General features: G+C 31.5%; 1 protein-coding gene across 1 annotated transcript; it reads left to right on the top strand.

Moving 5' to 3' along the window:
* Positions 1 to 490: 490 nt before the first annotated feature.
* LOC137919252 (WW domain-binding protein 11) lies at positions 491 to 7,810 on the top strand. Its single transcript, XM_068762270.1, has 10 exons — positions 491 to 682; positions 776 to 901; positions 1,676 to 1,773; positions 2,274 to 2,420; positions 3,219 to 3,329; positions 4,015 to 4,170; positions 4,998 to 5,236; positions 5,961 to 6,103; positions 6,386 to 6,670; positions 7,559 to 7,810. Exons 1-10 carry the CDS (start codon positions 619 to 621, stop codon positions 7,771 to 7,773), a joined length of 1,584 nt encoding a protein of 527 aa, XP_068618371.1. The 5' UTR covers positions 491 to 618; the 3' UTR covers positions 7,774 to 7,810.
* The last annotated feature ends 7,440 nt before the right edge of the window (positions 7,811 to 15,250 follow it).

Raw genomic sequence — 15,250 nt, 5'->3', positions numbered from 1 at the left:
AATAAATGGTTCAATCAAAGTATGAAATTTTTTTTATTTATTCTTGTAACAATAATTAGGTTACAGATATAAGTTTTTATAAAGTACCGTTCATATAATTAAACCAGTACTTTTTTATTTAGTAAATTATTAAATCTTTTCAACATTAGCATTGTTTTAATAATAAATATTATCTAAGTTTAAAATTTTTGTAGATTGTTAGTTTTAATGTTAGCTACAAATATTGATTTTTGCAATGTTAAAATAAGTTACTACAGATTTTAATGGGAATATTTAAATGGGATAGTCTAAAGTAAGAAAACTATTTTCACTGGAAGGAAGAATTACATTTACATAAAATATTGGGAATTAAAATAATACAATCATAGAAAGTTTATTTTTAATACTTTGTTCACCTATATTTAAATAGATTTAAAATTAATCTGTGTCATTTTTAATCTGCATTTCTTTCATAAAAATATGGAAGCATAAACTATCTGTGGTTGTCAAAAGTGGTTCTAAAATGTATTTTGCTTTATAGGTTTATGTGATGCGGCATTGATTTTAAAATAGTTTTAGAAACTGGATAGAAAATTTTGTAGATAATATTAGTGAAGGAGAAACAATTAAGAAATAAAAATGGGCCGACGGTCAATAAATACCACTAAGAGTGGTAAATATATGAATCCTACAGATCAAGCAAGTGAGTAAAGATTTTATTTTCGCTATTTTACTCATAGCATTATTTCTGGATATACTTTTTTTATCGTTATTTACATATTTCATTTTATATTAGGAAAGGAAGCCCGGAAAAAAGAGCTAAAAAAGAATAAAAGGCAGAGGCAAATGGTGAGAGCAGCAGTCCTGAAAATGAAAGATCCAACTCAAATTTTGGAAGAATTACAAAAAATCGATGAAATGGGTAATTTTTGTCATTAATGAACATGTAACTGTAAAGAATAATCAATTAAGAGCCCACCTTTAAGATAGGAGCAGGTTAAGAAAATTCTTTCCCACTTATGTTCAGTAATTTGTTTGAAAATTTAATCATTAGTGTTATCTTGTCTCTTAAAATTAAATCGACTTTTATTTGTGAACAGATAAGACCACAGTGACATGATGACCTTTTTTTTATAAATAATGACTTTTCTAACATTAATGCAACTTTGAATAGAATTTAATAAGAGTTCATTATTGTAGCAAAAGCAAACCCATCCCTACCTATCAAAATAATTTAAGTAAAGAATCTATTAGACCTGTTGTCTGTCACCAAAATATAATTTTAATAATGTGGTGTGTAACTGAAGTATTTCAATTTATTCATTAGTGCAGTCTAGAAATTAATAATAAAACTTAAAGTACTACTTATTAATAACTATATTTGTTTTCAGAAAGTAGTAGATGATAATAAGATGAATATTTAAAAATGTTATTTAGTCATACTATTAAAAGGTTTTTGATATTGCATTGTTTCTAAAAGTTAATTAAATATTTGGTCTTATTAATTATTTTTATGTGACTCTCTAAATTAAGGGGGCTGTTAAGTATATTACTGACCAATTTTTGTGTTAGTTGTAAATTCTTATCTATTTCATATTCTGCTTAAAGACCCAAGTGGTTTGAAACATTGGGAGCTTTTATTTAGTATTTATTAGTTGTAAATAGCTAAGTTAATCCCTGCTAATTAATTTTAAAGAATATAATGTGCTGCAACCATCGCCACTGAATGAGAAAGTATTAAAAGAAAAGAGAAAAAAATGGAGGGAAACATTTGATAGAGTTCTTAAGATGTATGTAAGTACTACATTCCTTTTGTCTATTATGGTAAATATATTTATGTTACACAACATGCGTCTTTATTATAAGAAAAAATCATTGTTGAATTAGATAACATTTAGATATTGGAGAAATTTACCAGTAACAAAATTTTTTCTACATCTCTATCAATCTTGTCAATATATATCTTAATTTAATTAACATGATTAGAGATTGTATATTGAGATGCAAGCAAGACCAATAAATATTTGCCTAATGAATGCATTAGCAAATGAACAATTAGCTCTTCAGGATACTTCAAATGTAATTATTCTTCTTATTTGTTTATGATATTCTTTTTATTTCTTTATGCTATTAGCAAGTTATTGAAGCTATATATAAAGGAATAATTTGACCATGTAAATACAAACATCATCCAAATTCATCATAAGAGCAGAAATTGTTAAAAGTAGTGTACTTGCATAGCATAGCATAGCAAGCATATTGGAGTGAGCTAATAAATTGTTAACAAATTTCAGGACAAAGATGACCCAGAAAAATGGGTGGAACTCAAACGTCAAGAAATGGAGTATGACAAGAGGCGAGCACATTTAATTTCATATTACGAATCAGTAAAACATGCACAGTCAGTCCAAGTAGATGATATTCCATTACCTACTCTACAGGTGTGTTTTATTATTTTTGTATATATATGTCTATTTTTTTATATTTGTATATTAAACTATAAACAAAATGAGCCAAGCCAAATGTTTGGGATATTAGTTTTGGAATTTTTTTTGTTATCATAAAATATAGAACTCTATGCTTTAGGCACAATTGGCACTCTTAGTTGCTTAACAAACCATGGAGAGAGCTATGTTTGAGTTTTATGTGAGATTGAATTAGAATTGGGAAAATCAGTAGAAGCACAAAAGTAATACATACAACATACAAACACAGGCAAGAAAAATGGCAAGTTTTAGTGGTGGTAAGCAGGCCACATAGCATACAGAACAGATAGCCACTGGGGTGTTAAGGTTCTGGAGAAGAAACACAAGTCACAGTTACAGAGTAAATACAGTATAGCAAGCACAGTGTAAGACATCCACCCACAAAGGGGAGAGACAACTTTGTTAAGGTTGCGGGAAGCCGCTGGTTGTATCTAACCAATCCTATTATAAATCTATTGGGAGGGTCTATATACAGCAGTGAATGTTCTATGGCTGAAATGATGATGATGCTAATGTAGTTGATTCTAAGAATCTTTCTAAGAACTAAAGATCTAAACATTATGAACAGTTTTTTATTTTTATTTCTATTTCTGTACAGTCAATTTTGTTTAATTGGTGCAGCTATACATATAAATAATAATTATTCACATAAAAATTTGACTGTTTTAATCATGGTATAGAAATAGGCAGAATGTATTCTTAGAGAATGTCATTTTGACATAAAATAGTATTTTAATTTTTTATGTTTTACAGGTCCCCGATAACTTAATATATGGAAATGTACCATCTCAAATTCCTCTGCCAATGGACACTGTGCATCCAATATTGCCAAAGCCTATTTTAAAAAAGGATTCGGTGTATAGAGTAAGTGTTAAAAAAGTTATGTTACATTTAATCTTACATATATTTTTGATCATATCTGTCTTAAGTAAGTTTAAGGGTTACTAATAAAATAATACTGTATCAATAGAAATAAAACATTGTAAGTTAATACCAGCACAAATGTTTATTATAGTCAACCTCATGCACTAGTAATGGAATTAGTTGTATATTGTAATGAGCCAGTTTTAACATTTCTGATGGCAATATATTAAAATGTATGCATACATAATTGTTGTAAAAAGAATATATCTTTGGTAAAAGTATTTCACAGTGCCAATCATTTCATATGAATTGACAAAGCTTCTTTATAGTAACTGTGCATATTTGGCTGAGGCCATTAAATCACATACTACTCCTTATAGGGAGAAACACGCCATTATGTGGCTTAGGTTGTTTCATATAATAAAACTAAGTTTCTTAGCGAGAACCAGGATTGAATAACATTTAATTAAAGAAATAAATACATAGACACTATAAGTTCAATTATGATATGACATGTTGTATATGTGTAGTACACACACATATTTATAAGAAGCCTCGATAGGTCTATAGCCTAGGAAAGAGTCAGTGAAAATTTCTGTTAAAATTGTTTTAATATGACTCCTGCTATTGTAAGTAGTGATGGTATCATTTATGTAACATTAATTAATACAATTCATATTTACAGGAAAAACCAGTAGGTGTGGAACCTCCAGGCGTACCTCCAGGTCCACCGCCAGATTATACATTATTAGTATGTGAGGCAATGAAAACAGAGTCATATAAGGAAAAGAAAAGTCTGCGGTTTTCTGATTTCCCTGATGAGGGCCCACCTGGTGAATGTGTATGTATATTAATGTTCAGTTATTAATTGTTCCTTTTATGTATAAGTTCACAAGGTAGACAGACAATTATATTATGTGGTCCCTAGAAAAAACTGGTTGCAAGCTGCTTACAACTGTTTCTTTTGAAAATCTATTGGAGAGCTATGTTTATGTGTCCAGTTATGATTATGATAATCATTAGTATATATAACAACTAATATAATAACAAAGGTTAAAAGTGTTGTAATGCAATACTTAATATATATGTAGGGCTCTATAATAGCAGAACAAATATTACTAGTAATCTGAATCAACTTACGCAAGAATTATTTCTGCAGAATCTTAATAGCAAATTTTTAATACTGTGTAACTTTATAGACACTTCAACTATAGAACTTAACATATTTTTTGTTTGCATAAAAATATCAGAAGCCTTAATTGATGTTCATTATTATTGGAGTTCATATTTAGTATTATTAAAACATTCTTCTATGTATTATGCATCTATTAAAGTTACTATTTTATTTCATACAAAATGTACTTAGGTTTTGTTGTCAATGTTTCCTGTTTATTGACATTCTAACCCTTTGTGATACTTTATAAAATTCAAAATAATAAACATTCTTTATTTTATTATACAGACTATAATAGAGTGATTATGATTAGTTGTGTTACATTTTTAATTAATTACAATTGCAGTTGAGTTGTTGTCTCTGTATGTTAAGTTAGATATTTATTTGAATTAGTTGAAGTAAAACATTACTTGTTTTAAATACCTGACAAACTTGTCAAAAGCTACAATAAAAACGCACAGTATTAATTTTATAATAATTGTCTGTAATGTCAGGCTGTCCCGAAGCAAGTGGGAATACAGAAGCAAAATGTACACGAAGACTTTGATGGTGAAGCTTTGGATAACACAGACCAGCCATCATCGCCACCTGTTCCAACTGCAACACCAAAACCAACTTCATTGCAACAGCGGATGTTGGCACTCTCGGGTCAAAATATTGACGACTTCATGAAGGAGATGGAGGAGGTGCATAAAAAGAGAGAAAGAGATAGGGCTGCAGATTTGAATGCTCGGTGTGTTGTTTTTGTATTCACTGTATTGGTATTTATTGTTTAGCTGGGTTTGTGGTGATCTTTCCATTTTTGGTGCACTTAGTGTCCTGGGAGGATTGAGGTTGTTAGATGTCTACATCTCATAGTCTGAACTACCATTAAAATTGTTCATTTTTGTTGTTGGTATAGATTGACTATACAGAAAGAGCTTATAGTATCTAGTTGTCTTGCAGTGTTGCTTTTCGGTTTAATTCAATTTATTTATGGGTCCATCCAGTCTCGTCCAGCTATCTTCCATATTGAAATTGGAGTTTTTTTTATTACAAAGGTATTATTAACGATGATAAGATGTTTTTATGCAAGAATTTGATGTAAAAGTCGAAATAGCTTTATTATATGAGACATTTACAATCATATATAATAGTTAGAAATATTTAATCAAATCAATGCAGTGGTGGTGGTGGGTGCAGACTGGTGATTTATTTGACTGGAAGTTAAGTTATGAACAATAATTAACAAGTTTCAAGATCTCACACCTTAATTTTATTTGTGACTATGAGTGCTGCAAACTACTTAAAACATTACAAACATATAAATACAGCCAACTGCCATATAATATTATAATTAAAAATTTGTGTCGTTTTTAACTCAGAGAATGTTGTTTGAGAAAAGTAAAGTATGGGATTTTATTGTATATAAACAACTCTAAATATAAATTAATATTTTATAATTATGGGTGTTTTAGGTTAAGCGCATTAAAACGTACGGGCGCTAGAGACAGCGACTCGGACAGCGATAGCGAAAGTCACCATTTGATGCACACGGACTTTACCCTTGAGCCTCCTGGAGCTGAGATACGACAAATGCCTCCACCGTTGTTACCACCAGGTACGCACGTTCTCAATTATTAAAAAAATACAATCATAACCCTAACTTCAGCTATAGCATCTCCACTGCCATACAAGAACCCTCCAAGGATTTTCAAATCTGAAAAATCTGCAGACTCGTTTGCATCAAATTTAGCTTAGGCCTTGTTTGTCCATTAACTTTATTTATTGTGTTTATTCCCATTAAGACTAAGGAATTTTCATAGTTTTCCATTAAAATATATATATCTATACATTTTCCTATTGAAATGGTAAAAGTACATTAAATTCTTTTGTCTTCCAGGTATACGACCACCAACTCTCCGAATGCCTGGTGCTCCACCAGGTTTACCTCCAGGTGTGTCAGCGCCACCGGGTGCACCCTTGTTACCTCAAGTTTTAAGCGCGCCTCCAGGTGCACCCCCTGGCCCACCTCCCGGGCTACCGCCGCGAGGAACTCTACGGCCTCCCGGCCCTCCACCAGGAGCTCCTCCTCGCTTGCTGCGACCGTTGGTACCGCCGCCTCCTCCGCATGTGTCTGTACTGACGGCAGCGCCGCAGCTTATACAAAAGAAGGATGGCACTCAAGGTACGTTCTTTGGTTACGTAACATCGTATTCCCTTATCCTCTAATCTGTTAGTATATAATTTGAAATATTTAATAATGTAATTATGATACAAATTTTTATAGTCTTATGACTTTTTCTAAAACAAGCTAAAAATGCTACAATAGTAAGCCAAAAATCTTGGTTCCAGAGAAAAATTTAGATCCATGGACTGACATTTGTCGCATTTCTATTAGGTATTGCTGTTAAAACGTGTTCCCTGAACAGAGTTAATAATGCTTTCTTTTTTAAGCCCGAGAAAAAGATAGATGATTGTTGTGCCAATAAATAAATTAAAAATGCGTTTATACAAAGCTTTAATTTTTTTTGTATATAAAACATTATTCGAAAATTGCTCTGAAAGTCTTTCAATTAAATAAACTAATGATAACACTAATGCTTTTCGCTTTGTGTAAGCAAATGTGTAAGAAAGCGACAGATGACGTTAATGAGAGTCAATAATTGTAAAGAAATTTAAAGATGCTAACAATAAAATTTACACTGCTACTTTCGTAAAGGTGCACAAGTAACAATTAAATTTTTTTTTGGGTTTACAATCCAAATTTATTTTTAGGTTTCTTGCATCATAAGTTGAAATGATAACTATGTCTGGAATAGTTATCATGTTTTGGTTCACATATTTCATTTTGGTTCCATGACTTCCATGCATTTTCCAACTCACATTTTACACCCATTAACAAGAAATCGGTTAATAAATATAACGAACAAGAATAGAATGTACACCGTTCGGATGAAATATTTGTCCTTGTGTGAATGCATCTTTAGCTTTATTACTAATCAAGGCGAATGCAGCTTAGTTATTATTAAGTTTATGGTTGTAACCATTTAATGCAATTTTGTAATGTGTAAAGGTGCAACTATCAGCGCAAAGCCGCAAATCCGCAATCTTTCTGCCGACGTGACCCGGTTCGTGCCATCTGCTTTACGCGTGAAGCGAGAAGACAAGAAAATGAGACCCGGCTTGAAGACTGGCATGATGCACAGACCGGCCGATGTACCTAAGCAGGCACCGAGCAAAGACGACGCTTATATGCAATTCATGAAGGAAATGGAGGGACTCTTATAGTGCACATAGTAAATTTTGTATAATATAAGTAAAGAAAATAAAGTTAATTACAATTGCGTTTTATTTTATTCTATCGATTTAATAATAATAAATATATAATATTGTGTTTTAATGTGTTCAAATACCTCCCCAATAAAATTAAAATTGGGGCGGTATATCTTCATTTGTGGACGTGGAAATGATGAAATACTGCTACCGCAGGCTTTTAATGTCTTGTTAATATATCAAAATGTTCTTTTCGATTCCGGAAACGCTACCACAAGTACTTAAGGGAATCGTTAACATAAAATGTTGAAATTGTTATCCCTACAGAGAGGTACCATCGGTTCGGAAGGCAGTTTTGCTAAAACGAGCTGACGAGAAACAATAGTTAATCTTTATACATAAATATAGTTTTGAGTGCTTGACGATGATTAGGTTCCTGATTGAGCATCAACAATTCTTGGAAAGAGTAATATGCTTTTTTATTAATATATTTCAAATATTGATGTTAAACCGCTCCAGTGACAGATCTGTATATATTGTAGAATTTGAAACTTTGAAGACAAAAACTAAGAGTATACATAACCTATTTTCATTTATTTTCTTATAAGTTTTTGAAATAATTTTGGATGTTTTTGCGGACAAATATACATATATTTTGAAGCAACCGCAAGGGTACCAGCTTTATTAAAAACTCGTGCTCCCATGCAATAAATGGCCCTCATAGCTCTTTTTAAATAGTAATATGCTATAGTACAATAAGCTATAAAAGTAACCAAAGTAAAGAACTATGGATGTATCAGCGTCCGTAAGCTGTCTAATTCAAAAAAGCGTAAGAAGTGGAGCTCAGTTTACTGGCAAGAGGAGACATGGTGCCTCTGAAATTTCGAGTCAGGGTTATTCTTAAAAATACCGTGAAGTCAATAAACTTAGTAGTTTCCTTATTAAAACCGAATTTAGGCCTCTGCCTCTTCACGTTTGGCATTATAAATTCTAAATATTTTGGTTTATTTGCGTTTACTACCAAGTAATTAACAATAAACCATAGAAGTATTTGTGACATTGCACCATTTACTTCCTCATAATTATCCTTACTACGACCTACTTTAAAAATTAAAGAATCATCAAACAATACGATATTGCATAATTTGTTAATGTAATTAGGAATATCGTTTGCATATAATAAAAATTGGAAAGGCCGGAAAATCGATCCTTGTGGTACACCCATCCGTAAATAATAAGCGGACAACTTTACATTACTTACAACAACATACTAAATCCTATTACTAAGATACAAGGCAAAGAGATTACGAGCGTTGCCTTGGACTTAGTGACTAAGTTTATGCGTTATCGTATCAAATCAAATGTCTTAGGCAAATAAAAAATACTGCAATTGATTTCAATTCCTCCCAAGAATTATATATGTATTTAAAGAGCGCAACTCCTGTATCTATTGAGTTGCCACGAGTAGAACCTTAATGTGCCTTATGAAAAACTTTGTTATCAGTATGTAAATAAATTAAATAAATGATTGAGGATAATTTTTTTAAATCTTTGCTTAGTGATGACAATAAAGATATGGGATGGATATCTGTAGTTGTCAGAATAAATATCTTTTCCATTTTTAAATATTGTTTGCACTTCACTATTTTTCATAAGGTCGTGGTAAATACCTTCATCAACACATTTGAATATAAATGCTAACTGAGGTACAATTAAGATAATAGACTTTAGTATCTTCACGGATACACCCAATAAATCACCAGTTTTTTTTTACATTAAGACTAAAAAGTTTTGAGAATTTTTTTATGGTGTCATGTGCAACAGTACAATTATTTATACAATAACTACTATTACTTTGCAAGAACTGAATTGCAACTGATGGAGATGTTTTTAATGATTCAGTTACTTTAACCGGTATTTCTGCAGTGATTTAAAAAAATATTAGTAACTTCTAAATCTTTACTTATTAACTAGTTATATTTTTGTTCTAAGCTAAGCTAAGCTATTTTTAGTTCTTTCCGGTTTATTACAAACTTAAGATCTCCCAGTTATATCTATATGACGTTCCAAGTTGTACTTATTATCCGAATTTAATATTTTGTTTCTTATACATATAGATTTTGCTTAAATGCAAACTTTTTTAAATATCTTGGACAAAATACTGACCCGCTTAAGTAGTAAACTTCTTTCCAGGATCACGATTCCACTGCCTTATATCACACAATTCAAATAATTTGATGATTTATATTGGAAACCGGTGAGGCCTACGTTCAACAGTAGACGTCTTACGGCTAAATTGATAATGATGATTAAATAGCACAATCACATTTGGAGAAATATTAAACATCTTAAGTTGCTCTCAAATCTGAAAACGAGTGGTGGTAGTGCTGTTGTGTTCTTGACGATAATTAACAAAGTCTCAAGGCGGTAAAGTGCATTAGAAGACAACAATGAATCGAATAATAATAGGTAAATTTAAAATAATTAAGTCCTCCATAGCATCGGGCCTATTCAAATCATCTTGATATCAACGACATCAAATGAAGAATGAAATTAGGATGCATATTTATAATAATAGTAATAAAACATAATTAGTGTAATGAAAATACTTAAGAGTGTTGATATTTGTAAACTAAACTAAACTGTCCAGTGCCATATAAAAAACCGCGTTTGTAAAAAAGTGCGCATAAAAAAAAATGCACACATTTCACGTTCACAGCCCAAAAGTGCCCACTTAATGTTTTTATTTTTATTTTAAATTAACTTTAAAGTAGCATGCAAATTTAATTGCTCTCATTACATCACTTGCAAGATAATTCTGATATATTACACGGGGTCCTATAGTATTTAAAAGCGGGTACAGCTATTGGGTAATAGTAATTCTTTAAACCTGGCAAGCTCGTAATAGCTCAACAAACCATATATAGATGTAAGGCCGGTTTAAAACGAATTAAACCAATCGGTTTAAAACGAAAAAAACCGTTTAAAACCGAAAAAACCCATTTTTTTCGATTTTAAACGTTTAATGTTGACGACTATGTTTTTCTTAAACATAAACACATTATCTATTCCAAGCGTAGACATTACCTAGCTAAGTTGAAAAACTATTACCTAGTTAACTATATTGGTTATTTTGAAAAGATTTATCAATCAGTTTCATTCGGTTTAAAACCAAACTCACACACTTGCACTTCTCACGTGGAGAGACGTCAAGAAGCAACGTTGCCAGCTCGCCTACTCAACACCACACACACACACATACATAGCGTGTTGCGTGCGGACATGTCAGTGTTGCCAGTATTGTAAAAAAATGTACAAATTTGGATTCAATATAAAGGTACTCGTACCAAATATGCCAAACATTACTAAATAACTAAAATGTAATGAGCTGTTATAAAATTAGATTATTAGGTACCCGACTTTTTCTTGAAAGTAATAAAAAAACACAAAACAAAAACTGTAAACAAAAAACTGGCTAATCTTACACAGTCCACTCGACAACATGATGATCATACAGTCAAGAAAGTCATGAAAATTTATGAAGCGCCACTATCTTTGTAAAACTGACTGACATTTCTGTCCTAAAATTAAATATGGCAACACTTTATTTCTTTTCATGACTTTCTTGACAGACTGTAACTGGCCTGCCTACCTACCTTGTGACGTTATCAGGGTAAAGGGACTTTTTGTCGTATATTGTCACATATTTTATCTATTGTATGTAATATTGTTTCTTTATAATTATAGTACTTTATATGTAATATACTTACCTACATAGGTATAAACTGCATAGGTAACTAACACAAGACCAAGTATTGTCGATAATGATATGTAAAAACACTGTTCTTTATTTTAGTAGACGAGTTTTAAACCGTTTAAAAAGATTTATTTGGGGTTTTAAACCGCCACTTTTGGTTTTAAACGTTTTAAATCGGCTTTTTTACATCTATAAAACCATAGCTCTCTCGTATAGGCTCGGGATATCTTTATAAGATCGAATCAAAATTGAGAATATCCGTAAACGAACGAAAGAAAAGAAACAGACGTTCTGGTTCAGGTTCTAGGGTAAACCCACGGATTGATCAGCGCAGCGTAGAACTTCGGCCAAAAGTTGGACAGACGACAGCGTCGGAACAGGCTACATACAGTGCTTCTCCCGCTCCCAAACGGTTCTATTTGAAATCTACGAGGAGGCGTATATCCAGCAGTTAACGACCTGCGTCTAAATTATTATGATGATAGTAATTCTATTTATTAAATAAAAATACGTTTAACAAGTCTTTTTAACATAAAACTACATTTTAATTGATTGTCCATTTATAACAATAATATAGATTTATTTATTGCTGTAAATGGGTTTTTCTTAGCAAAATATTCGCTGAAGCCTACTTTTAGAATAGGTGCCTGTATTAGAAGATCATACTATAAATGAGCTTTTTCCTTGTACGATTCCACGTGCGTGATTTTCTACGCCCGGATATTTCTTATGGTTTTCTCTGCAATTATTTCCTGTACAATAAATTCGTGTGGATTTTTTTCAAGAATTATTTTACTTAAGACCAGAAATATTTAATTTAATAATCTTTGTCGATAACCCAAACTGAATATGGTATATATAAAACCCGATACTTTAAATTAGAAGTTACATTACCAGTAATGTTACCTCTAACTTAAAAGCCTGGGCTTTTGCATAGTGTGATCGTTTATCTGTAACAATTATTTGGTGTTAAAAAGTTTACGATTGACAAATAAAGCCGTATATTGCATTTACAATTCTGTAAAATCTTTTGGTAAAATTGTTTATAATTTGAATACGGTAGCAAAACCAATGGAATTCTCAATTGTAATTAATGAAACACGTAATAACAAAATATATTGTCATAAAAGAGTGTTTTTATTTATCTAAATTATATATGTATACAAAACATATTATATTATAAGATCATTTGTCTTAGTAACCGCGTTGTTAAAAACTCATTACTCAAAAAAAAATGTTGTACCTAACGTTGATTGTTAGGAAAATCCACTAACTATAAGTTTTTGTAAACTAACTGGTGCGTAATTACTCATAAAACTGAATAGTGTTTAGTTTGTACTTTACATATTTGATGCATTAATAAGGGAGTTCTTTAAGTTGTTTAACTTATTTATAAATACGAAGCTACATTCAATAATCTTAATATATATAAATCTCGTGTCACAATGTTTATACTCAATGGACTTCTAAACCACTTACTCAACCGATTATAATAAAATTCGCACACCATGTGCAGTTCGATCTAACTTGAGAGATAGGATAGTTTAAATCTCAAATTATAGTCGCAATTTTAATTTATTGCTAATTATTGTCTGTTATTATTTGACAGTCACAATTATCTGTTAACTCCAAATGATTCTAACAGATGTCGATACCTTTCGACTGGGTTGAGTAAGTAATCAATAGATGGCGCTGCTATGATAAATCTACGAACGTGTCATATAAGCTACATTTTAACAGCATAATTACCACGTGTTGTTGACGCTATAAAATTAATTAAATTTATTTTGTAGTGAACTAAATACCGTATAATTCAATTATTTCCACTTTTTAAATTTTCACAGCAACGCGTGGCCGGGTCAGCTAGTATTATTATAAGAATTAGGTGCGCGTTATGGATTACATTATGGTGATAGCACCATGGACGAATAACGGCCTTCCGCGCACATCTTAACTCCGCAAATATGCCCTACATTTCCGCCTCCAATTCTACTATCCTTTACTTCGATACAACGTGCCGACTATCCCAGTGATCGGTTCTAATCGCTCCAAGATATCGGACGGAAACTGCTTGACTTTCCTCGGGGCCCCTACTTAAATACGGCAGGACATCTAATGATGTTTTGATGACTAAGGAGTGGTAAAAAAACAATATACATACACTCACTGTACTTTATTTTATTCTAATCTAGAATTCGTCGTTGGATAAAGGAACCTGAATTCTTAGGTCGCTTGGGTGGATGCTGTGTGGTGTGACTAAGGTCGAAGTTTGAAAGGGGACCTACTTGACCGGCTTGTGATGTTAATTGATACGCGCTTTAACATCCAGAATCGTGGCGTTCATCATTCGATGGGATGCTAAAGTCGGGTTAAAAGAATTGTGGGAATATTAAAAACCCATTATTTTTTGTTATTCGTACAATATAAAATTGCTAAATTCAAAATCTATTACTTAATATATCATTTCAAATTAATCATAAAACAAAGGGTTTTAGTTAATGCTTTTATTAGAAAGTAAGAAGATATTAGAGCGAAGTAGTTAAGAATTGCGTTCCTAAAGTAACGGAATAAGGCCGTATGGGTATTTCGTTGACAATGAACAATTACATAATGGTTTGTTTTTGCAAATCAGTAAACGATGCACTTAGTTTTTCCTAACATCCTGTTGCATGCTAATAACGGGCTACTTTGTTTATATTGTATTTTCCATGGGTCAAAACTTTTTTGTGGTTTAAGCAATTATTTTGTTACAGCTAATCTGGCTCTATCTTTTCAAAAAATTCATTAATTTCATCCGAGTTTAAAACTTCAATTATTGTTTATGTTCATTCACCTGGCATCCAGATAAACTCATAAAAATTGCGAGAAAGAACCTTTTTTTATTATATTTTTCTGTATTTAAAATATCATCTGTTATATCAATACAGCAGTATAAACAGTATACTCGAAATTTTTTATTGTTACTTCTTTTTCAAAAAATACAGTAAAAAATTAAGTGTTTTAGCTTCTCAACGTATAACTTCGAATTTTTGTAACTTTTTGTTTATATTGTTTCGGGAATAATAAAATCCGAGACAGAGATGTTTCATAGAAAATATACACATCTCCGTAATTATGCTGTTGTATAAAAACATTAGAGGAAGCAAAAAATTTTAACAAAAGTTTTTGTGCGGGTAAAAAAATACTACTATTTTTATAGGAATTATCGTTACCTATGTACCGAATTTTATATGGGAAGTACAACAAAAAGACTAAACAGGTTCTAGTGCTGGTTACTGATCGCAATTAATACAATTATAGTGTTAATAAGAGATATGATATTGTTTGTGTGCAGTTAGAAGTCAAATTCAAAGTCTTTCAACGAGCCATGGAAGGATATATTCTCGAGATTTACGATATCCAAATAGGAATAAGGAGATCATAAAAGTAAATGAAACCGTCATCGCCCAGCGGATTAGCAAATGGCAGAGATGAGCAATTCTGGAGTTAATACCATGGACATAAATTATTTATTTTTCACTCGTAATTAAGACAGGAGGCCTTTTCCCGAATTTTTAGGGGTTATAAAAATACTATTTTAACTATATTGAAATGATGGCGAGCAAAGAGTATTTAACCAAATATTCATACACACATGTGTAATTATCGATATATAAAAATATTTATGTATGGAGCGGAGATAACGGACTTGCAAGCGCAGCAGAAAACGCTGGATGTATATCGCTTTTTCAGTGA

Source organism: Battus philenor, unplaced genomic scaffold, assembly GCF_028537555.1.
Source record: "Battus philenor isolate CCGP_79_NKW_IND1 unplaced genomic scaffold, ilBatPhil1.0.hap1 SCAF_16, whole genome shotgun sequence".
Lineage (NCBI taxonomy): Eukaryota > Metazoa > Arthropoda > Insecta > Lepidoptera > Papilionidae > Battus > Battus philenor.
This window is presented reverse-complemented; position numbering and strand designations above follow the sequence as displayed.

Bases quoted from the DNA above. Each gene is read 5' to 3' on its own strand.
- LOC137919252 (XM_068762270.1), top strand. From the start codon at position 619: ATGGGCCGACGGTCAATAAATACCACTAAGAGTGGTAAATATATGAAT. The intron at 2,421-3,218 runs GTGTGTTTTATT...TATGTTTTACAG, and splicing joins TTCCATTACCTACTCTACAG to GTCCCCGATAACTTAATATA. The intron at 3,330-4,014 runs GTAAGTGTTAAA...TCATATTTACAG, and splicing joins AAAAGGATTCGGTGTATAGA to GAAAAACCAGTAGGTGTGGA.